Source organism: Triturus cristatus, chromosome 2_2, assembly GCF_964204655.1.
Source record: "Triturus cristatus chromosome 2_2, aTriCri1.1, whole genome shotgun sequence".
NCBI classification, from domain to species: Eukaryota; Metazoa; Chordata; class Amphibia; order Caudata; family Salamandridae; genus Triturus; species Triturus cristatus.
The window spans coordinates 547456897-547480800 of NC_140582.1; the positions used below are offsets into that span (position 1 = coordinate 547456897).

Here is a 23904-nt window from a genome sequence, read left to right on the forward strand (position 1 = left end):
AACAAAACTCAAATAAATAAATTTTAAGAAATGAATGCAATAAAGTGTTGTATCAATCAAGTGGAATACAGTGTTGTAATATACTCCAAAACTCGTGCTCTGCATGTGGTATCGACTGGATTATCTTGACCTAGAGTAAATAAGTGATAAGAATAACGTTTTTTTTGCTTGGTGTGGACAGAGTGAGTGGGTTGGAGGAGGAGGATGTATTAGCAGGACTTCTTGTTTTAATTCTATAGTGAAATCGATGGCGTCATTCACCCTGAGTACCAGATATTTGGAAGTTTGTGAAGTCATTGCATTGAGGTCCTTATGCTTTGGTTGTCAGGAAATGACTGTGTGCAAGTTTTGGTCAGAGGAAGTTACCTATTAACCGAGGGATGTGTTTGGGGTAATGTTTAGCTATTCTGTGCTTTGCCCAATGTTCCTGCCTGCTCTCCACAAATAAAAAAGCAGATAAGCTCTCCCTGGTCACTGAGTTGAGGAGAGCACGGTCACACTGAGGTCCGTCGCCATGAAGCTGCCTCTTCTGCTGCTGCTATTTGTGGTCACCCACCACAGTCACTGCGCTAACACAGACTACGACCAGGTAAGGAGACAGCCTGCCACCGCGTCCTGACCTGACCACAGGCCGCAGCCACACAGTGCTCTTTCTGGTGAGGTGATGAGGCTGGAGCAGTAACATGGGTCACTCCAGAGCAGGGCAGCCTGTTGGTTATGCCACATTGTGCAACCTCAAGTGCTTGTGGGAGAGGGGGTCCAGAGTGGGGTGGGGTGGGGGACCTCTCGCAGCATTTTGGAGGCCAATCTGCTCAAAGGCAAGAGTCTTTCATCTCTACCACTTCTCACTGTCCCTTTCTTTTCCCACAGGAGGAAGACGAAACCGTGGTGGTAAGTCATTTCCTGTAAAGTACTTCTTATTCCAGCTACACATTGGTATTTAGAGAGTCAGCGCTGCTGGAGAACTCATAGTCCATGAAGGGACTCGGCAGATAACGCGACAACGTAAAAGAAGCTAAATGCGCCCTCGATCCAAACTCTTTTCCATTCTGTGTCTTCCTCTCCCTCTCTCTTTTGATCTCATGTTCCTTCTCTCCATGTCTTTCTATGTCACGCTGTAGCTCCCTAACGCCGCCCCCACCTCAGTCTCGCGCGATTTCCCCGAGCCTCTCTGCACGTGCGTTTCTTCCCCATTGCTTTCTTGGTTATATATGTTTCACTTCGCAGATATTTCCGCCTCCCGCCAGCTCTTGGGGCACAAGTAAGTGCCCGGGGTTGTGGTTCAGAGACGCCCATGTTGGTGCTTTTTAACAACACTTTATAACTGAAAATATTTAAAAAGGAGACGGCCTAAAGAAGCGAAGAGTGAGCACTGTATGTCAATGTGGTGTATAATACAGGAACGTGTTTCGCCCTAAAAAAAAGTGTGCTTCTAGAAGTGGGCCTTCTCTTTTGTGACTTATGTCTTTTGTTTTCCCACAGGGCGCTGCAAGCGAGGTAAGGATACTTGTTTCCCATTTGCTCACAGTGCATATTAGAGGAGAGAGGTGTACATGCTCGCACTGCCTCAAGATTATTAGAGTCCCTATGAAAATGAAATTGTGAACAGACATAACTGGTCAAATCATGAAATGTTACAGCGCAGTGCGCCGAGGTTTTTATTGGCATACAAGATCGTTAGCAAGTGTTACAAAGCTCCCTTTCTCTCGCGCTCTCACTACCTCACACTGTCTCATCTTTTGTCAGCACTCTTGTAACTTTTCTCTCTTTGAACCCTTATCTCTCTTTGCAGTCATCTCTTCTCTCTCTTTATTTTTCTCTCCCGCATCCACCCTCTCTTTGTACATCTCTCCCAAGTCCCAAATCATATTCCTCTCTCTTTCTCCCTTAGACTATCTTTCACTTTCACTTTCTATTTCTTATTGTTTATTTCTCACTCTGCGTTCTCCCAACTTTTTTCGCCATTGCTCGCACCTCCTTTCTTTCTCTCTTTCACTGTTTCCAACGCTCTCTATATATTTCACTCTCTCTTTACGTATTTATACTCATACTAAGTAGATCAAGATTTCTACCCCTACACTCGTGTCTGGTTGGTAGCCCACCATCAGATTACAAGCCAGAATGTTACTGACCCAAATGTAAGCCTCGGGTCTCCTTGGAAGCAATTCTGTTTGATAACTGCAATAATTAGCCATAACATTAGGGCATCATGGCTCTCTGCCAGCTTTGCATTAGGAATACATCTTTCCTTCTGTTTTTCAAATACAAAGACAGTCACATTCTGCTTCTGAGCTGTGTATCTTTCACTGTAGTAAATGACAAATGGAGTGAATGAATAAGGAAAAGCCTTTTTTTGTGAGTAAAGTTTTGCAGATTGTTGACTTTTGTTGTTTTTCTGCAGGTATTGGAAAAGGATCCTCGTGGTCACAGACCAGTCTCTGGCAAAAATGAGCCACGCCCAACAGTCAGGCCGGCGCCTCCTGTGATCAGCGGCGGCGGCTACCGGAGCCGTCCAACCGTTGCTCCATCCAAGAGTCGGCTGAAGAAGGAGCCCGTTGTGTATCCGGATGAGGGAGGCTGCAAGCATGCCGATGATCAGCTGGTAAGTGCTGTACCATGTAGCTGTACTCTGTTTCCTGTTGCTAGGTTAGCTGTTCAAGACTTACCATGCAGCGCTCCGCCCATTACCTCCTCGTCCATCTTCCAGGATGCAATCCTTATGCATGAGATACTCGGACCAGCACTTGGAGCAATGAAGATTACTGGTAAGTAACGGGGCATTCTGTATGGTGCCCTGTAAACAACCCCACTCCAAATCTGTTGTCTGGTGAATCTGGAAGGATGTGATGCTGCTGTAGAGGCAGCCATCTTAATCCTGCGCTGGTCTACTACTAGGGGGACGTCGACTTGTGAAGGGTGGACCGGACAACCAGGTAATATATACCTCCTGTCACCAGCCATTCACAGTAGGATGGCATCCACTCAGCATCCGAAGCAGAGGAGAAGTTACTGGGGTTCATTCATGTAGAGCTTCTGTGGTTGATGCCTTGCCTGACCCTGTGCGCAAAAGCTCCCATTGCTTTAAAGTAAGCAGCAGGACGACCAGGGTGATAAGGAAATGGACATCTATTTTTTTAAAACAGGAAATGGAAGCCAGAAAGTAAGTTCAATCCAAGACCCCAGTGATAAAGAAAGAAACCCTTCAATTTGTAGTTCTAGATAAAGGAGGAAGAGCATTTGAAGAGGAAGTGAAGAGGGAATCCAGTAGCTGAATGGTGTGACCAGGCTGGGAAAGAGATTCCTGTTCATGATACTGGGCCCCTTGAATTCAACAGAGAAGAAAAATCAGTAATAGTCAATCATGCTGCATCGATTACAAATAGTGTTCTGCTACCTATGCTCCCTTTGATGCCACAGCGCTTTGCGCTAAGACAATCAAGGAGTTGCTCTCCTGCGGTCACACTCAAAGGGCCCCTTATGGATGGCCTGAAACCCACAAGCTGTTGGCTCTAACTAAAGGAGGGCTGCCCTACTGTCGTCTATCGACGACTCTGGTTTTCATGACCTAATATAGACTTGGCTCACTCGCCAAGAGACAGTCTACTTTTTACAACACCTGAAAACAGTGTAGAAATTGCACTTTCTTGTGTCAGATGTGACCCTCCCGTATGAGGGTTTCTTTAAAGTAGTGGGTATACTGGCCCAGCAACATCAATTGATGAGAAACTTTTGTTTCTAGCCCTGTCTACTAAACCCCTTTGGTCAGTGGCAGGAATTCATCTGAAAGGTATGAATAAAAAATAACAACCAGGACATTTATTCTCCATCTACCGATATTTTGTTGTCTGAAAACATACCTTAAAATTGGTGCATGAAGAATCCAGCACATAAATGTGTCAGCTAGGCCACTCTCTTGTTGTTTCTGTCTACTCAATGCATGGATTGTGGATGTTAGATGACCCTAAATGTAATTTCCAATGTAGTTTGATATTTCGTTATAGGGCTTTTGGTATTGGGGTTAGACTGTTCTTAATCACTTTCAGATTTTTAAGTAATGGGGTATTGGCACAGGCAGGTAGTGCCATCTATCTTGCATCATACAATTAAGCCAAGTGGAGAAGCTAGGATTGGGACTGCGGTCTCCTGCCTCCACAGCAGAAAAGCTGACTCTGAAGTCCAATCTTTTTTTTTCTGGTTATGAATCACACGGCCTTGCACATGGCACAAGTCCACTGAATTAAATGAAAATGTCTGCCATACCCTTTTACTATGGGCCTTAAAACTATGTCGACCTTCAGCTTGAAGCTCCATTGTCCTAGACTGCATGCAATAAAACTCTGATGTACATCTGGGTGAGGTGGCACCTTCCTCCACCTGTGATGTTAAAGGCCTCATATGCTCTGTTTTTTCCCCAACCTTGTCAACATATATTTTTTTTCTCAGGGTGTACTCTGTCCCACTGGCTGCCAGCTACGAACTATGGTCTTGAAGCAGGAGAATAATGTGCGGAACTCCATCAGAGATCTCAAAGGCAACGTAGGGAAGCTCTCCCACTCATCCAACATGATTTACGACTATGTGACTGTGCTGCAAAAGACAGTAGCTGACAGACAAAGGCAAATACAAGGTAGGCACACCTGTACTCGGTGAGAAGCACAGGATGGCAAGTATACTGAGTGTCAGATCTCTACTGAAGTTGGAGCAGCTAGCTTTGTTAGTCCTAAGGTGGGGGAACAGCCATTACAACGCGGTTTTTACCACGCAGTGCAGTTACATCGCATGCGTTACATCGCATGCGATGTTACAACGCTATGCCATTTCAACGCAAGTCTGTACATCGACTTGCGCTAGATGGCGTGCTAACATTACAAATAGTGTAGTTTACTATCCCAACACCTTCCCTACTGTTAAGTGGACTGGAGTTGGAATAGTAAATTACACTTTTTTAATGTTAGCACGCCATCTAGCGCAAGTCGATGTAAAGACTTGCTTTGGAATGGCATAACGTTGTAACATCGCATGCGTTGTAACGCATGCGATGTAACTGCACGCGTGGTAAAAACCTGCGTTGTAATGTCATACATCCCCTAAGGTGGCATGGGGTGCCCAGTTGTGTCGTCATAGACATCTGGAACGTAGATGGAAGATAATCTCTTCTTCCACACTACTCGCCTTCTTGGGTAAGGAAGGAGATTTGATAAAAACAACAGCTACAAAGCAGAGTCTTTCCAGTAACCAAAGCAGCAAGGCCAAAAATGTACTGAAAAAAATGTTCTGATTGCTATAGGAGGTCCTTCACAGCCCCCTGAAAATCTTACACCTTCAACTGGCAAATGCAACAATTTTTCTGAATATTTCACTCAAAAATCTCCAAAATGAGATGATATATGGACACACAACTCGTTAAAACTTTCAGTTCTGTAAGCAAGTGAAAACTATTAAGTGCACGCATTACATCTAGCCCCTGCCCCCCCCCTTACATCCACAGTGCTAAGGCAGAGGAGCGTCGCCCCACTGCTCCTTGAGCAGTGCAAAATAAAAATAAAAGGATAATAACAAGAAGTTTTTATCATTTTATTCTTGTTTGCTCCAGCGAGGTCGGGCGAGGCGGGGCTGACGTGCTGCAAAAGGAGCAGGAGAGGTTTGCACTCCCTCCCTATGTGCACATGACGGCTTGACCAGCCCTCTAGTGCTGGTCAAACCAGCATGTGCATTTGGCATACACTCCATTGGGCTGTGTTGCACAGCCCCGTGGAGAACATGCTCAGCCTCCCCAGGCACTGCCTGAGCGGCCAAACAGGCCGCTCAAACCAATCACGATGCTGCTCAGGCAGCGTCGTGATTGGCTGGGAGAGGCCAGAAGCCTAGGTGCTTCCGGTGTTGCCAGCAGACGGAGGAGAGGCGTGCGGCGGCGGAGAAGGAATTATAGTTAATTTTTATTTTTTTTCACCTGCCACAACCACCCCCCGCCTCACCACCCCGTTCAGAGGCAGCTGCCACTGACAGTGAACTAGGACCTAAACACTCTCTGTGGATAGTCCTCCCCTTTCGTGACTTCACCTATGCTGTCATATCTTTTATGTTTAAAAGACCAGACTGCCTCACACATTATCGTGAGATACTATCTTAATGTTTGTACTTTTGTACCTGGAACACCCAAAGCTTAATGTGTGAAAGAGAGAGTGCCAGGGCCGAAGCTCTGCTCAGAAGCAGGCAGGCGGTGCAATTAAACATCAGCACGCCAAATACCGAGGCTTGTAGACTTTAATTCACTTACTGCTGCCTCTTTCCTCGCCCTTGCTGGAGCCTGCTTTCTCCCTTTGTGATGGTTTTGGCAGGCGTCTTTCTCTTCCTCTGCAAACTGCAGCAATATATTAAAAAACAATGACGCTTGCTCAGATGCTTGCTCTTTGTCCCATTCGATTGTCTCTCAGTTAACAGAATTTTGGAAAAGGCATTTCGTACAGCTCTCCAAGCCCAGAAAACGGATCCACACTATAGAAAACCAGGTAGATAAATAGGTAAATAAATAACAATCCTTCGAAGTCAGTCCATTATGACTCTGACAAGGAACATGACCATAAAGAGAGCCACTGGGAGTATGCAGCAGTGTTTACTAAATTATGCACCAAGAAAAGGCAAATTATGCAGGATATTGTGGCACATTTTGTGATTGTATTACATCATTTAATTTTGTCATTTTTACACATTCTAGTACTATCTACGCAAAAGTCTCACCTCATTAGTAGCACTGTGACACACAAATGCATCAAAAAGCAATAGAAAGATGACCAGTCAACCTTTGCGAAGGGCCTTCATCTACACAGCAACACGCGTTGCTTGCTTGTTTAATAACTTTTGATCCATTTGAGCTAGAAACTAGATTTTTTAATAAAATCTGCAGATTACGCACCAGATGATGGATTATGCGTCAAATGCAGAAAATCTAAAATTATTCAGAAAACTCCATTTTCCAGAGGCACTGACTATAAATAATTGATACTATGGGAGTGAATCGGCCGAATGAGTGACTGAGCCCATATAATTTCCCAGAACACTGTATCGCTCTGACCACCTCTATCTGCTCCTGAAACTGGCATGGTGTTCATTCACATTCTTTAGGGGCTATATCATAGTTTGCCATGACACTGACGAACACTAATGAAGCGGTAAAGGGCCTATTGAGTGTATAGAAAAAACAGTTCTGTTTACCAACTCTTGTCTAACTTATAATTAGTTTTCAACAACAGTGGTCCCCTGAAAGTGAAATGGAAACCAAAGGAATTAATATAGACTCAATCGTAGCTATATTTAGTGGACTTGTCCAACCGGACAGAGGTCTGATATTTACTTGTAGGTTTAGGATATAGTCATACAAAACAATACATAAAATGGGACACAATCCTGTGTCCTACTTAGCCAGTAGAGTACATAAACCAGGGAGAAAACGAACAACAGGGGGCTCAGGCAAAGCTTTTCCGGTTTGTTACATAAGGAGGATATACAGTGTTACAAGAACAAATCAGTACAAACACCTTTACAGTGGAATGAACAAAAGTTTTTTTGCGTGTAAGGTGTATTAGGGTGTCAACGGCGTTTCGATCCGTTTGAAGAATGAGCGGATCATCATCAGGACTTAAATAACATGCCTGTTAGATAGAGCCTCATTAGCCGCAATTCCAGAATGGGGGAACTTGGGCGGGGAGATGAGGGCTGTTATAATGGCGGCTCCAGATATGATGAATTTAAACTCGGATACGGGGGGAGTCGCCTTCTTGTACTCTAACGGCTCAGTCGCCAGTATGTTGCAGGGAAGTTGCTGAATAGCAGGATTCTTCCGGGTGTGATTCCTTCGTGGCCTTACCTTACAAGGTTAACCACCACACCTTGTCTACACACCGTATTATATACATGGTCCATATACCACTTGAGCACACCAGCCCCTTTTTCACGTCCCATACTACTCACAACCTCTTCCCATGTGGCTCTCGTATCTTAATTCATGCTAACCAGAACTTTCAGAGTCTGAAATGCATGCTTTTATCACTGCGCTGCCACTATTGAGTTTCCTAGTTATATGTAATCATCCTAACTGTTTTCGCTTATGTATCTTCCTTCCCCCCTTGCTCCCCCAGGCTAATGAGGCTCTATCTAACAGGCATGTTATTTAAGTCCTGATGATGATCCGCTCATTCTTCAAACGGATCGAAACGCCGTCGACACCCTAATACACCTTATACGCAAAAAACCTTTTGTTCATTCCGCTGTAAAGGTGTTTTGTAGTGATTTGTTCTTGCAACACTGTATATCCTCCTTGTGTAACAAACCGGAAAAGCTTTGCCTGAGCCCCCTGTTGTTCATTTTCTCCCTTGTTTATGTACTCTACTGGCTAAGTAGGTCACAGGATTGTGTCCCATTTTATGTACTGTTTTGTATGACTATATCCTAAACCTACAAGTAAATATCAGACCTCTGTCCGGCTGGACAAGTCCACTAAATATAGCTACGATTGAGTCTATATTCATTACTTTGGTTTCCATTTCACTTTCTGGGGACCACTGTTGTTGAAAACAATTGTCTCCCAAGGTCCCTGGTCGACTTCTCTTGGGTTCCCTTGATATTGCAGAATATATAACTTATAATTAGGGCACCCGGTTTTCTGGTATTTTTTTTTTTGACATTTCCATTTGTATTTATCCATATTTATTTTTTGCTATTTTTTTCGGCATTAATCCACATTTATTTTGTGTTTTATGGAAAAATAAAGCTGACATTAGTATATTTCCACATTTATTTAACTGGTATATATGCACTCCTGCTTGAATGTCTACTAGGTTTCAATGCTGTAAACACCCGCAGAAGATAAATCAATGCACTTATATGGAATGATGCGATTTTCAGTATAAACCTTGTGGATATCTTCTGCTGTTAAAGCCTCTTTACCAGCCGCGGTCGGTAGTAGGAGTAACTGCAGGGCGGTGACGTAGGGACGGGGAGGGGCAGGGTGGGGGGTAGTAAACTACGGATTACGGAGGTTTACAGGTAAATTAACATATAAATTAATAAAACGAATTTCGTTGCGTGCACTGCATCCCCAAATGCGATGCAGTGCACACAACGAAATTCGTTTTATTAATGTATATGTTAATTTACCTGTAAACCTCCGTAATCCGTAGTTTACTACCCCCCACCCTGCCCCTCCCCCCTCCCCACGTCACCACCCTGCAGTTACTCCTACTACCGACCGCGGCTGCTCTTTACTAATATTATTTATTTTTGTAACCCCCTTATCTATCAATCCAAACAGCTATTGGCCTCGCAGTCATGACAAACAGTATTTAGAATTACTAAAAAAACAACCCAATTTCCGTTTTTAACCGCATTTAAAAATAAATACAGACAAGAAAATAAATGTTTTCTGTCTCTATTTACCTGTAAAAATAAAAAAAAAATGGAAAAGAGGGAGCTTTACTTATAATCACCAACATAGGCATCCCAGGACCTTTTTTTGTTTGATGATGTCTGCTTGGGTTTGAGACCTGCTGTGACATTATTCACTGGCATACCTTAGTAGGACAGATCAAGGCCACACTGTCTAATGTGTAGAAATCAGTAACCCTTGTGCAGTTAATGTCCAGCTGAGCACCAGCTGTGGCACCTCCTTGCAGCAGATAGCATCCAGGCGCTATAGTAGAATATACATCCAAATGGTCTTCTAAGCCTCTCGATTAAGTGCTTTGTGCTATGAAGAGCAGGTACCATCAATACCACATCCCTTTAACCTGATCTGAGGTGGTAGCCCTAGATGAGGACCAACTGCACTGAGGCTGTCATTTCTATTGTATGTTCAGCACCTCCGCCACTGTTTACAATCACACTTATTCCTGTTCTTGCAGAGAATGCCGACGTTGCTTCCACATATACCTCAGAAGTGGATCAGCAGTATACCTTCATCCAGCAGAATTTGGACACCAACATCCCGTCCAGCATCAGAGTTCTGCGCTCCATCCTGGAAAACCTGCGTTCCAAGATCCAGAAACTAGAGAGCGCAATATCGACTCAGTCGGAATACTGCCACACCCCATGCACTTCCTCCTGTTTCATCCCAGTGGTGTCCGGCCGAGGTAGGTCTTCACACGCTCTATTTTCTCACAATTACTCCGGACTGGTGTCCCTATAGTCTAGCTGTGCGATCTCACCTCAAGGTGTGTATGTATTTTATACAGTTTTATCTTAGAAAAGTGAAACAATTTAATCTTTGGCAATAACTTATTTCTCAATGAAGTGGCCAATGGGAGGTAGCGCTTGAAAGCCTCAATTCTGCACATGCACTACCAATACATATGCTTTTCTTACACAATGTGTAATATTCCGAATAATGAAAGAGGGTAGAAGCCTTGATAGGATTTGAACTTTGGATCTTGAGGTTGCGCTAAGTTTCCTTCGGCATTAATACAATGAGTTGTTTCAAAAGGCTGAATTTTCCACCCAAAAATTCCAGACTGCATGACCCGCAATTTGACAAGCATCACCTCTAAATCAAGTGCGTGAACACATAATCAATATTCATATTCAGTATCAATGTTCGGTGTCATAAAAACTGATACATGAAGAATTTACTCAACAACATGGACCGTTTAGTGATTCGTGTTTTATACGTCATTGATTCTTTGATTTCCTGACACTTCGGTTCTGATTGGTTCCACTGAACAATTACTGTTTGCAAAGATCCCTACTTCATCACTTTGCAGCTGACCAGTCTAGTCAATGTTTGCAAATGCCCTTCACCTTGTGGGACACACATTTCAATCTTGATCAATATTTGTTAGTACTCAAAAAAAAATAAAGAACATGAATTCCAGATTTTAATACCAGATCTTGTATAGAGGAGTACCCTGTCAGTTATCCAACAGTAACATGGCATTGCATAAGAGGAAAACAGAGGAAAGCTAGTAGTGGATATCTTCTGAGATAAAGGTGAGCTTTGGCGTGGTCAGGATACTCTGAACAGACAGTCCCTCTTGTCTGGTTATCAAAATCAATGTAATACTGTATGCAGAAACCACCATGTATAAGTGAATATTAGAAAACCATAAATCATATGTATAATAATTAACCAACCAAGCCACCAAGGTCTTACTATCTTTCCATAGAGAAAAGATCTAATGAGCCGTAGGACCAACATGGATCAGTCCATCTGTCAGCGAAAAGGATAAATGTTGTAGTGTTGAAAAAAGAAATAAGGAATAACTGGCAAAGAGTAAATAACTTAAAGTAGTTAATAAAATATCTCTAGAAGTAGCCCATCCTCCATGAGAACCCAGAAGATGCTCACTCCATTTCTGTGGTATATGGTGCTTGTTCCTGTATTACTTAATTTCTCTCAAAGCACATTTTATTGATGCATCTTCAACTGTTGGGAATCATTGAGCCATTGGCTGTCGTTGGTTCATTAGACTAGTGAGCTTAAGGGAGTACTGTCCATTTGTTCTGGGCATTAAATGGAAATGGCTACGTCAGGTTCTCCAGATGATCACTGTCCATTTAGTTTTTTTTAAAGCCTTTGGGTATGCAATTGTACCAATACAGAGTTACATTATTTCCAATCACTTACCTCTGGTGAAGTACTGAAGGAGTCAAAGAATTGAGTGTTAAAAAAATACTTAAGAAAAACAGCTTGGACAGTAGCAACATGGTCAACTATTGCACAATCTTACTTTTGTCTTTAATGGGTAAAATATGTTATGTTATATTGTAGTCCCCAGTGTGCTTCCCGGGTTATGCATGTGGTGAGGGCAGGGGTGCTAAGGGGTATCCTGGGTGAACAGACTGTATGATTCTTGGGGTGTCATCTGTGGTGAGTGCGCTCCAGCTTGTAAGGAGGTGAGTGCTCCAGGTGTGGGGGTAGGTTGAGTGTTGATATCCTCAATGGGGTGCACAGTTGGAGTAGATCTGGAGGATTTTGTTGTGGAAGAAGTCCAAGAGGCTGTCACTCTGGATTTGTGAGGGGGGGATGGTGTTGGGGTGTCCACCAGGTTCAGGAATTCCTTGATGATGTTGAAGAGTTCTTTGTCTGTGTTTGAGCAGTTTGAGTCTGCTAACGAGGACTGTTCTCTTGGCTTCTTTGATCTGTGCATGGTGTCTTCTGAGGGCAGATTTGTAGGTGTCTCTGGAAGTGTTGCTTCAGCTGCTCCTCCATTTTCTTTCCAGCTGCATGTAGTTGCATTTGGAGTCTCCGAGGTCCTCGTGTACCTACATGCTTGAGCGTGGGCTCTGGAATGTCTGATTTTTTTTCATCGGGGTCAGGTTGTTGGTGGAGTCTGCGATCCAGTTGTTAAATGTGGCAGGTCTTTCACTAGGTTGCCAGTGAGGGTTGGGTGGTTGGGTCTGAGGGCATGGGTCCAGTCTGATTCTGTTATGTTGCTCCAGTTGCGGCTGAGTTTGATGGTTAGTTCGGGTACTTTGGAATGGGCCACTGATGTAGAAGTGACTGATGGAGTGGTCTGCTCATGTGAGTGGGGAGGTGTGGCCGAGTGCGTTCTTGTTACTGGATGTGAAGATTGGGTAGAGTGTGTGGCTGGTGGTGTGAGTGGAGTCCTGAACAAGATGTGTGAGGCTGATGTTTTTGAGACCTTCTAGGAGGTTGGTGGCTTTTTGGTCCATGAGATCATCGAGATGAATGTTGAGGTTGCTGAGTAGGAGGAAGTCATTGGATCTGATGGCGACGGGGTGATGAAGTCAATGAGGAGCCTGCGGAAGGAGGTGCGTGGTCCTGGCGCTCTTTAGGCGAGAGTGCCTTTGAGGGTTTTGGACTGGCTAATCTGTAGTTGGAAGTGCAGGTGTTCCATGAGCTTAATAGGTTCATCAGGAGAGGGGGTGCCCTTGTGGATTATTGCGTGGCCTCCTTCAGGTTTGTGGGGCCTGTCATGGAGGATGATTTTTTATCCAGGAGGGATGGCCATGGCGATGGCTGGGGTATAAGACGGGCTGAGCCAGGTCTCGGTGAGGAAGAGGATGTCTGGGGAATGGGTGTCAATGAGGTCCCAGATCTCTGTGGTGTACTTGCAGAGGGATATGGTGTTGAGAAGCATGTAGGAGATACTGGGTGAGGTGTGTGTGGTGGGTGGCCTTGAGTACATGAGAAAGGCCCTACTGTATGGTGAGGCTTGGTGGCAGAGGTGGCGGTGGCATTTGGTGCTGAGCGCTACCAAGTCAGCAGGGCTGTAGCGAGGGTAGTTGAATAGACTAGGGTACAAGGTACTAAGCGCGGTCCAAGCATGTGTGGGTGCAGGTGGGCTTGCCTTTGGTGCAACATTGAGTGTGTTGGAGCGTGGAGACAGGGCTAGGGAGGGGCAGAAAAGCAGCTGGAGAAGCCAGCAGGAGAGGCATACAATAGAAAGGCACCAGGAGAAGCAGGTAAAGAGAGGGGGAGGACAGAAGCTGGAACAACTCGGAAGGGGGAACAGAGGGGGAGCACAAAGACTGATCAGGGCAAAACAGGCAAAACGGCAAATGACCACAAAAGACAGAGGCAAAAACGAGTACGAAAGAGAAATGGCAAATAGAGCCAAAAATGAGTATGTTGGAACTGGCACTTTCTGGTGGGCTGCTGTGATGCCCTAGCCATGGAGAACCTATCACTTCCATCAGGGGGTGGGTGATTATACACACCGAATAACCTGCGCTCACCCTTGGGAAGCTTGGCACTAAGCAGTCAGGCTTACTACTGAGGCATTGTGTAAAGCACTGGCACAGCACTCACTCACGATAAATACACTAAATGTAACAAAAGAGACTTCACAATTGATGTATGTAAATAACGTTTGTATTTAACACACACAATAATCAACACAACATGAACCTCATCTATTTATGGGCATACATCACACTTGGAATTATTACTAGCAGTACTAGGCCCAACCCTGTTAAGATGACATCAGCAATATACACCCCCATCCCCTAGAACCTTTATGCGGTGAAACACGTTGTCCACCCCAGACCCATCAAGCAATTTATATGATTCAATACCACACAGTTATAGGGTGCACCCCGGGTCACAGTGATATTAGGAATATGTACATACAAAGAATTATAGCACTTTTTACTAGAACCGCGGGTCGAGGTCACATGGGTAGAACCAATCTCAAACGTGATGCTCTTCTGGCAAGAAATCAACTTGTAAGGCAACACCACCAGCCACTATTGAGAATCAAAGGCAGTCCGCAGATTATCACTCCAACCCACACACACTCACACTCCTCACTGATATGAAGTGCAATGGGTCTCAAAAAGGTCCGTACAGAACGTGTTCGTACACATACGCACTCAGCACCCAAATGTGGTGCAACTGATACCCAGCAGGTCAATCGATAACACCATGCAGACCCGTGGCCTAAGCCTCCCTTGACACTCCAACTCCCCCGACTATCCTATGCTCTCAGATTGGAGATTGCCAGTCCCCCCCCCAGATACAGGCCGAAAGCGACCGAATTCCCTCTTAGCCAGGGTCCTAGGGAAGCAGGTGGTGGTAGGTAGCAGGAGTAATTAGGAGGCAGTCGTCAAAGCGGGTTTGGCAGCCACTTGAGAAGTTCACCCACAGGATGCGGAACAGAAATGGCCTGCGGGCAACAGTCAGTCATACCAAAGGTTTCCACAAGGGCCTTCCGACACCAGCCCCATTCCGTGAAGCACAGGGGGGTCATGCAGTCTCTTAACCTGCTTCCGATCGAGCTCGGAAGCGTTCCTTCAACCCATTCAATCACTCTCACCACCCAGGCCTGAGCTGGGCAATACTACCTGGCAACACAATGTCTTCGGGGAGGGGCAGGCAAGGAGAGGGCAGTTTGTCCACCGCGTTGAGGGCCAGCAAGGGAACAATCAATGGATGAAAAATGATGCAGGGGTGCCACTCGGTAGTAGGAGATGCCTGTCAGGTACACATCGATCAGAGTCACACCCAGGCAATCCAGGCACAACATCTGGTGTGCATTGGTCGCACCAGACCGTTCCAGTCACACAACGAAGAGTTGTAAATTCCGCACCTCCCTGAAAATGAGGCATGACATCCAGTGCACATTGATATTGGTTGCACCAGACAATACCGGTCACACACAACAAAGAGTTGCAAATTCCAAACCTCCCTGGAAATGAGGCACAATGGCCCATGCACGTTAATATTGGTCACACCAGACATTCCCGGTCACACACACAGGTGCAAGTTCAGCAAGGCCTCACAAGGCCGAATGAGGTACATCAATTGGTTATGCCCCTATCGCCGAGTGTTGCAACCTGTGAATCGGGCACCATATGCAATGAGCATGCAGTTGGCATGTCACCCGAGAGAGATGCGGCACAATTTACTAAGCTGGACATGCTGGACCCTGCAACCGGTGAATAGGCTCACTACCAACAAGATGCTTATGCATGCGGGTGTCCCCATGATGCAGGGGTCAGATGTCTTAGATGCGGGCAAGACTTCTGAGGCTTGCACCAGGCAATCTCGCATCCTGGCACAATCCTTGTTCCCATGCTTACGCCAAACTACCAATTGGGATCTAGCAAAAGATGTGAGCACTTAAGAGGGCACCCCTCTCCAGGTATCACAAGTAGACAGGGTGGGTCCCTAGTAGATATTGTATGTCCCTGACACCTCCAAAATAACAAGGGACAAGTCAACAAGCCCTTGCAGAACACACGTCTGGATGCCACACAGCAGCATTTAGTCAGCCCAGGTCAGCCACTATTCAGGAAGGGCACACAGTCCCTTTCAATGGCAGTAATCCTCCTTGAGCACAACAACTTCCTCTGGCACTGTGTACCTTGCAGTTCCAGGTTCTCCGGGTGCACGTCCCCACAAGTGTATCTCTGCCCTGCTGAAGTATGGCACCATTAGTTATACTGTAGTGTGCTTTTGAAGTTGGGGGCAGTTTGAAGGGTCTCCCTTTGAACCACAGATGACTCCCTTAAATTTCAGTCCTGTCTGCCTTGAGGCCATGGAACTAAGATCTTCATCTTTGGTGTGGTCAAGATCTGGCTCCAAAGGCGAAGTGTCAAAACCTCTTTCTCCAGTCTGTTAAGCCAGGCCCATATTAGGCACAGATCTATCATTTTAGTTGCATGCCCAGTGTTTTATAGCTGTGACTGGGGAATGCCCAGATGTGCTCCTTCAACTTCCAGTGTGAACTAGAGCCAAACACAAAGGCACACAAAGAGTGTTAGAGCATAGAAAGGCACACTTTCTAGGAGTGGCATTTCTACGCTAGTCATGACAAAACCACCTTTACCACTGGAAAGGGTTTGTCACAGTCAATCCAATGATAGGAAACATTATGAGACTGTTCCCCTGCAATCCAATATTGCAGCCTGAAGTAATTTCACCTCGTTTCCCATGTTAGCCTATGGGAAGAGCGAACCTCATAGGTAGTGAAAACACACATAGGTATTCTACACTACCTGGGGCAAGGAACACACGTGTGAACCCACCCTGCCTTTCACCTACCATTCCCTTCACCCCCTAAGGTGTCCCCATGGGGTGCTCTGGTGGTAGTGAATGGTCCTCTCAGGATGGCTAGTGATTTAAACAGGCTGGCCTGAATAGACGTGCAATGGTGCACACATAGACCTGCAATGGCAGGTTGGACCCATATTTTCAAAAGACTATCGGTGCAAGTGCACACCAGAGCCTTTAATAGCAGACTGGACACGTGTAGAAATCATGAGGTAAACACCACCTCCTAACATGTATGGGAAGGACACGCACTTTCACCCTGCATTTACAGCGGGAAAGTGCCCAGAGCCCAAAGGCCACTACAAGAGAATCAGCAAAACCTGGAGGAAAAAAGCAAAACATTTAGGGAAATGCTACCTGGATAGCGTAGGTCTAACAGAGTAAAAAAGAGAAAAGGCAAAATGGGCACAGAGGCAAAGACAAGTGCAAAATAAAAGAGGCAGAAGGGGGACTGAGGCAGAAATGAGTACCAAAGAGGTAAACGAAAAATGAGTCAAAAACATGTACAAACAGAAGGGCAAAAAAAGGCAAAATGATTAGGCAGCAAAGAGGGCACTCACAGGGCACCGAGCACAAGGACAGGCAGGGACGAAACGGAATAGTGAAGAGATGTGGTGCCTCGGGCAAAGCAACCAGGTCCAAAAGGCGCCTTAGACTGGTCATAGGACCAGTCCAAGGTACGTGGGAGCTGTGGACTGATTGTGTTGTAGCCAAGCAACTTACAGATTTGCTTTGAAAAGTACAAAATACTCTTCAAATGTCAAATGAGATTCAGAGCAGGTAGAGGGACAGGAACTGCACTTACGCTAGCATAAGAGGAGATCCATGCAGTCACAGACCATGGAGATTAGGCATCCCTTTTATGACTTGCCATATCTGCTGCAATCAGTATGGTTGATCATGGCATCTTGCTACCCATCTGAATTCAGGGTCCAGTGCTGTCCTGACTTATCTCCCTTCCTAAAGTTGTCCTCAAGCACTGATCTTACCCCTTTTTCCATCAGATCTCATTTGGGGCTCACAGGGCTTCTCATTATCTCCACTAATATTTTACATCTATGGTCCACCTCTACCTTCTCTTACTGAACCTTATGGCTGCTCGCTTATTCCTTACTGACGACACTCCAGTTATTTTTCACCTTCATCAACATTCTAGAAATTCTCGCTGAAATTTACCCCAGCTGAAAAGAAACAATCATGAAACAAATGCTCAAATCAGCCTTCCCTGGCTGCCAGTGTGAACTGAGAATCCCCTTTAACCCCTTGAGTGCCCCGCCCTTTCCACGCCCTGTGCCGGGCGTTTCATTAGCGGGCGGGGCTCATGACGAGATAGTCTCGTCATGGGCACAGCGCAACCGCGGCCCATGACGAGACCATCTCGTCATGGGCACTCAAGGGGTTAAGCCTCTCTGCCCGGTGCACATAGTTTTTATGGATTAGAAAAGCCCCTTCTGGCTTAATGTTTCTAGGTGTATTCCTCTATGTGGAATCTTTGATCTTGTCACTCCATCTTTTCTATCTCCCCACAGTAGGTAAGTCAAGGATAAGTAGAAGATCCTTGGCTGCGTGTGGACCTCAATTGAGGAATTCTCTGTCAAAATCTGTCTTAAATCCATATCCTCTTGTCTGTTTCTGGAAAGCTTTAAAAAACTTCCCAGTCTGCTAAACCTGCTATGGCCTACCCTGGTGGATTCAATTTCTGTTTAAGACTTTTGCTAGCACATATATAACCTTCTAAGACGAACGGTTGTAGTATTCAGTCATTTATTAATTCAAATGTAGCATCATTCAACTAAAAATAAGACTCATGGGCACAAAAAGACCTATTGTGCATGTCATTCCATTTTGCCTTTCTTTAAATTAAACTCAAATGTAAAATGGACTTTGGAACTTCTGACCCCTGGTAAACCAAATGAGCATGCAAGCCATCTACCTTCGAGAACAGACTCGTATGCCGCATTTTCCATGTTTATTCTTCCTAACACCTGCCCTCAACCTCTGGTCATTTTGCAGAGAGAATAAAAAGACCCAGTGCAGGTTCGGTGTGGGGCTAATACTGGCGCTGCAAGTGCTCAGAATCATCTGGCCATATGAACAAAACCCTTGCACCATCATGTCTATTGTTTTTTTAACTTGAATCCCTGTTGGGTACGATGAATCTTTTAACCCATGCATGAAGCAGAACCTACCCCTCCCCCCTTTCAAATAGTTCTATTTTTCACTTTAACCCCATGTTCCGCGCCTGTCTTTTCTACAGAATGCGAAGAGATCTTCAGGAAAGGAGGCGACACCTCTGAGATGTACATTATCCAGCCCGATGACTTCTTCAAGCCCTACAGAGTCTACTGCGACATGACGTCACACAACGGAGGTGGGTGCAAGAGCAGCTGGCGGGATTCTCCTATGTTTCCCTGATGGTCTCTGGCATCTGATTAGCGCTAGTGGAAGAAACATACAGTTATGGTTGTTCTGAGAAAGGCAGTGTTTATATATCACTTCAGGCAGTTTGTCCTTGAAAAGGTAACAGGGACGAATTAAAGTTCTTCATGTGTTTGGCAATGGTGCATTCCTTCATATGATGTCATATGTACCATTTGATAGAACATATTGGGCCTGACATGTCAAAGGATTTTACCGATTCCGGGTCTACGGGAAAGCTGCATGATACACAAGGAACACTGTTGCTAATTTGAATAATATTGAGGTCTACGGGTTCATGTAACTAAGAGGTTTGTCTAAAGATTTTCATCGGATTGGAAGTACGAGGATGATGTAGCTGTAAGTTTTTAGGATGTTAGTGGAGCAACTGATGAGAGTGATTTATTTTCAGCTTCGGGGATCTCTAGTACATGTTAAATGCCTTTTATTCAGCTTACTTTTCTTTTTCTTACTGCATTCTTTGTTGAAGTAAACTGCCTTTTTAGGTTTTGTACATCTAGTTTTACACCTGTTCTGTGGTTGAATAGAAGACGTGAGTCTAGAAGCACAATTTTTGCATAAACCTAGGTGGGCTTTTAATCTGCAGAAGATGCCGTTTTCTGAGGGATGCGCCGCCTGAGATCTGACAGATACAGTTCATTCTGCTTTCCTTTCAGGCTGGACCCTGATCCAGAATCGGCAGGACGGCAGCGTGGACTTTGGAAGGAAGTGGGACATGTACAAGAGCGGGTTTGGAAACATCGCTGCGGATGGAGGCAAAGGCTTCTGTGACATGCCAGGTAACCCTCGGATCCTGGGAGTCTGGGAGGCGCTGCTATAGTCTATGTTTTAGTCACATGTTACCGCGTGACTCGATGGAGGAGTCTCCGAGCTCTGCTTGTTCCCATCATCCCTTACCAGTCATTATTTAATTAAAAAAATGTCCATTCATGGAAGACTCGTAAGCGGACTCTGCAAGAGTAGATGTGATGAAATAGCAAGAGTGACGACAGACTGCACTTTGGGACCGGGTACGCTATGTACACAGAGCCAATGTTTGTATTTGTTTTGTGTCTGCTCCTGTGCTCAAACAATGGATTTGAAGATTTATGCTCCATATGGTGATTTCTGTGTAAACTATCTTATCAATTTTATCTCAATGTGCAAATTTAAGTTCAACTATTTACGGCCCTTTAGGAGCACGGTTCACAGTGTTTACATTTTGCAGGTGGTGGGCGTTGTCACTCATTTTCGGGAACCAGGTCTTATATTTCATTGTTAAACTTTGACCCAGAGCAAGAGTGGGAAGGACAAAAGAATGAGAAATCAAAAGAGAGGAATACGACAAAAGTGACAATGGGAGATAGTAAAGATGAAAAACCACCCGCAATAGTAAGATTAAAAAACAGGAAATTTAGGGTGGTGGAAGAAAGAGGCATGATGGTGAGTAAATATTAAGGGGCATTGGTGTTCAGCAGTCCTTGATTTTGCCAGTGCTAGTTGTGGTTTTCCTGTTTAATTTGTCTAAATGCTAATTTGTCCAACTACTTAGGGCCTAATTACGAGTCTGGCGGTCCGAGGACCGCCAGATTACCCGGGGCACTGCGGTGGCGGTCCAGCCACTGCTGGTCTGGAGCTCCTGCTGCCCGATTTCAACTAGAGCTGTCGGCCCGCCATTGCAGTGCGGATGCCACCAGGGAACAGCGATTCCCTGGTGGTTGCATGGCAGTGAAATGGCAGCAATATGCTTGGTGGGACCACCAAGATCCCGCCAAGCATATTACGAGTTTCCTCTCCGCCATAGTTTTCCTGGTGGTTCCTCCTCCGTCAAAACCGGGGCAGAGAGGCCATGGGGTGCATGCAGGGGGCACAACATTTGCTTCCCTGTGTGCATGCAACCCAGTTCCTGCACTGCATGGACTTTACATTCCCTGCCATGCAAGAATTGTTTTTGGCGTTTCCATTACAGTGCCCATTTTCAGAGGCACCATGGTGGAACTGCCAAAAACAGCCTGCCAGACACGAGGAATCTCATAATGTGGAGGGCGGTCCCTACATGGGTTTGGCAGTGCAGGAGCGGGCCGCCTGCATGGCAGTCTGCTCCCACACGGCCAAACTCATAATCAGGTCCTTTGTGTTTAATTTGTCTAACAAAAAGGGGCAGATCAAACTTGTGGGAAACCTGTCAGTCGCCAAAAAATGCTCTATTAGCAGCATGTTTGAGAAGGGAACTGACTGAAACATAAACCTATTGAGAAGCAGGTTTGATTCTAGGAGACAGGAGGATTGGTGTAGGTATTTATAAGGTATTGCTTCTTTCATCAAAAGAAAATAAGCTGCCGGATCACATTTTATTGGCGCTTAGGTTGGGGTTTTTCAGTCACCTCCTTAGATTCTGTCTCCTCAAAGAAGCCTTCTTCAGGTAATTTTTAGAGACTCTCCCTGTGTTGGTTCTGGTTGACGTTAACCACTCTGAAGTTTCAATAAATAGTGATCTGTGAATACTGGTATGAAATTAAATATCTTCAGCCATAAGGTCCAAATTTTATTTTGCACTTAGGTTCATAAAACTAGATTGAATCTTGGGTTGAAGCTGACATGTTAATTATATTGTTTCAGTACCATTTATATTTCTATCTGAAATTGCATTAAAATGAAATCATCCAAAGCAACTTAAAAAAAATACATCTGATCAACCCTGGGGCATAATCAAGTAGAGCACCTTCCCAATAAATGTCTCTTCATTCACAGGTGAATTCTGGCTTGGCAATGAAAAAATTAGCCAGCTCTCCAAACTTGGGCCCACAGAAATCTTGTTTGAAATGGAGGACTGGGACGGCAGTGGCGTCTATGCTCACCACACAGGATTCACCGTACAGAACGAGGCCAACAGGTACCAGATCTCGGTGAGTGGATACAAAGGCACGGCCGGCAACGCTCTCCTGGAAGGCGCTTCGCAGCTACAAGGCATGAACCGAACCATGACCGTACACAACGGCATGTTCTTCAGCACCTCGGACAGAGACAACGATGGATGGTAAGTAGTGCTCCAGGCTTCATCAGTTAATTGGTTTAATGCAAGGAGCAGCCAGGACACATCAAACACCTAAGAATGAGAGCATTGGCAGCACTGACATCCCGCTTCCAGGTTTGATCAGAGATAGATTCTCACTTCTCAGCATTTCTTTCGAGTTGTGGCATTCTTTTAGACTGATAGCCACTTCAAGACAGACGCATCGTTCTAGTGTTCCTTTCCGCATAATTCCACTGCTGGTGTTCGCTTTCTGCAAAGGACTACAGATACAGATGCATTATATATATATTTTTAAAAACAGTTCTTAGACATAAAGAAGACTATTAGAGAAAACCGCCACACGTTCCCAACTTATACTTTAGTATACTGAAGTAAATTATTTTATTAATTACTACGTTAAACTGTACTGTACAACAGGAACCAGTATTATAAGTTATGCTATGTTATGCTTTGCTATTTTGTGCATGAACACACATGCATGCACACATGCATACACATGCTTGCTTCGAGTCTTGGAAATGCAGGGGCAGGAGGATTAACACAGTGTGCTTGCTAAATTTCAATGTCTTTGTTTTTAGGCAACATCCAGATCCCAGCAAACAGTGTTCTCGGGAAGATGGTGGTGGCTGGTGGTACAATAGATGTCACGCAGCCAATCCGAATGGCAGATATTACTGGGGTGGCACGTACAGCCACGACATGACAAAGCACGGCACTGATGACGGTGTTGTGTGGATGAACTGGAAAGGGTCGTGGTACTCGATGAAGAAGATGAGCATGAAGATCCGGCCATTCTTCCAGCAATGATATGAACCTTCAACATGAAACCAGATCACCACAATCACATGCTTCCCACTCATGCCAGCAGATGCATCTCAATGAACTCTCTTCCTTGCCATGAACTCTTGCAAGAAAAGTGACCTTTGGCCTCAGAACTATCAACTCTTCATAAAGTGAGACTGCCAGATATCTTTTAGTAAGGAAGCAGTATATGAAACCAACCCACTGCATGGGTTGACAAGATGAAGTGTTCTTGAATAAAATCATCTGGGCTTGATCTGTGATCAATACAAAAGGTGTACAATTTGAATTTTGTCCTGGGAGGTTGCCTTTATATTTCGGCTGCACGATTTTTCAGAATCTGATTTTAAACAATGAATTTCTCTTCAGTGTTTCTTTACTTTATGGTTCACAATATGCCACCGTGTACAGAAATCCTCAGCTGTAGGTGTGCACTAAACTCTCCTCCAGTGAATCTTCTGGCCATTGAACTGCATAGTGTTAGAAATGGTGTTTCTCTTTATCTAGGGTTTGCACCTACGCCAGGCAGAATCCACCACTGTTGTCAGGGTTAGGGAGTTACAAACCCAAGATAATCCCTGCTCACCCCTTTGGTAGCTTGTCCAGAGCAGTCAGGCTTATACCAGAGGCAATGTGTAAAGTGTTTGCACCGCATGCACATACATCAGTGACACAATAAATACATCACAAAAGAGACTTCACACAGTCAGTGGTGTAGCTAGACCTGGGTCACCAGTGGCAGTCCCTGAGTTTGCCGCCCCAGCGCGGCCATCTGAAAAGCATGGTGGGGGTGTTGGTGATTTCTGTGGCAGCCACCACTGCCCCTGCAACGGCCGGCAGGTTAGAGCAGGGGGAGTCCCCCCGTCCACCCACCCTTGCTACACCACTGCACAAAGTATTCTATAAAAATACGCAACTGTATTGCATATAAACATAGACCACAACAACATAAACCAGTAATCCCTTTGCCAACTAGGCAGTTGTCAAAACATCACAGTCAGTGCAATAAGATAAAGACTTATATGTTGCACACGTCATGAAAACATCATCAGTTCACATATATTGTACATCCTGAAATAATACTCGTTATCCTGTCAATGCAAGGCATAGAACAACATAAATCATAAATCAGGGCATAAAATGC

The 23904-nt window shown here is 45.0% G+C and overlaps 1 protein-coding gene across 1 annotated transcript; it reads left to right on the forward strand.

Annotated features, from left to right (window-relative positions):
* The first annotated feature begins 469 nt into the window (after positions 1-469).
* Positions 470-23034, forward strand: FGB (fibrinogen beta chain). Its single transcript, XM_085641697.1, has 10 exons — positions 470-589; positions 871-891; positions 1483-1497; positions 2402-2602; positions 4444-4627; positions 9897-10124; positions 18765-18878; positions 19603-19725; positions 21677-21962; positions 22538-23034. Exons 1-10 carry the CDS (start codon positions 515-517, stop codon positions 22764-22766), a joined length of 1476 nt encoding a protein of 491 aa, XP_085497823.1. The 5' UTR covers positions 470-514; the 3' UTR covers positions 22767-23034.
* The last annotated feature ends 870 nt before the right edge of the window (positions 23035-23904 follow it).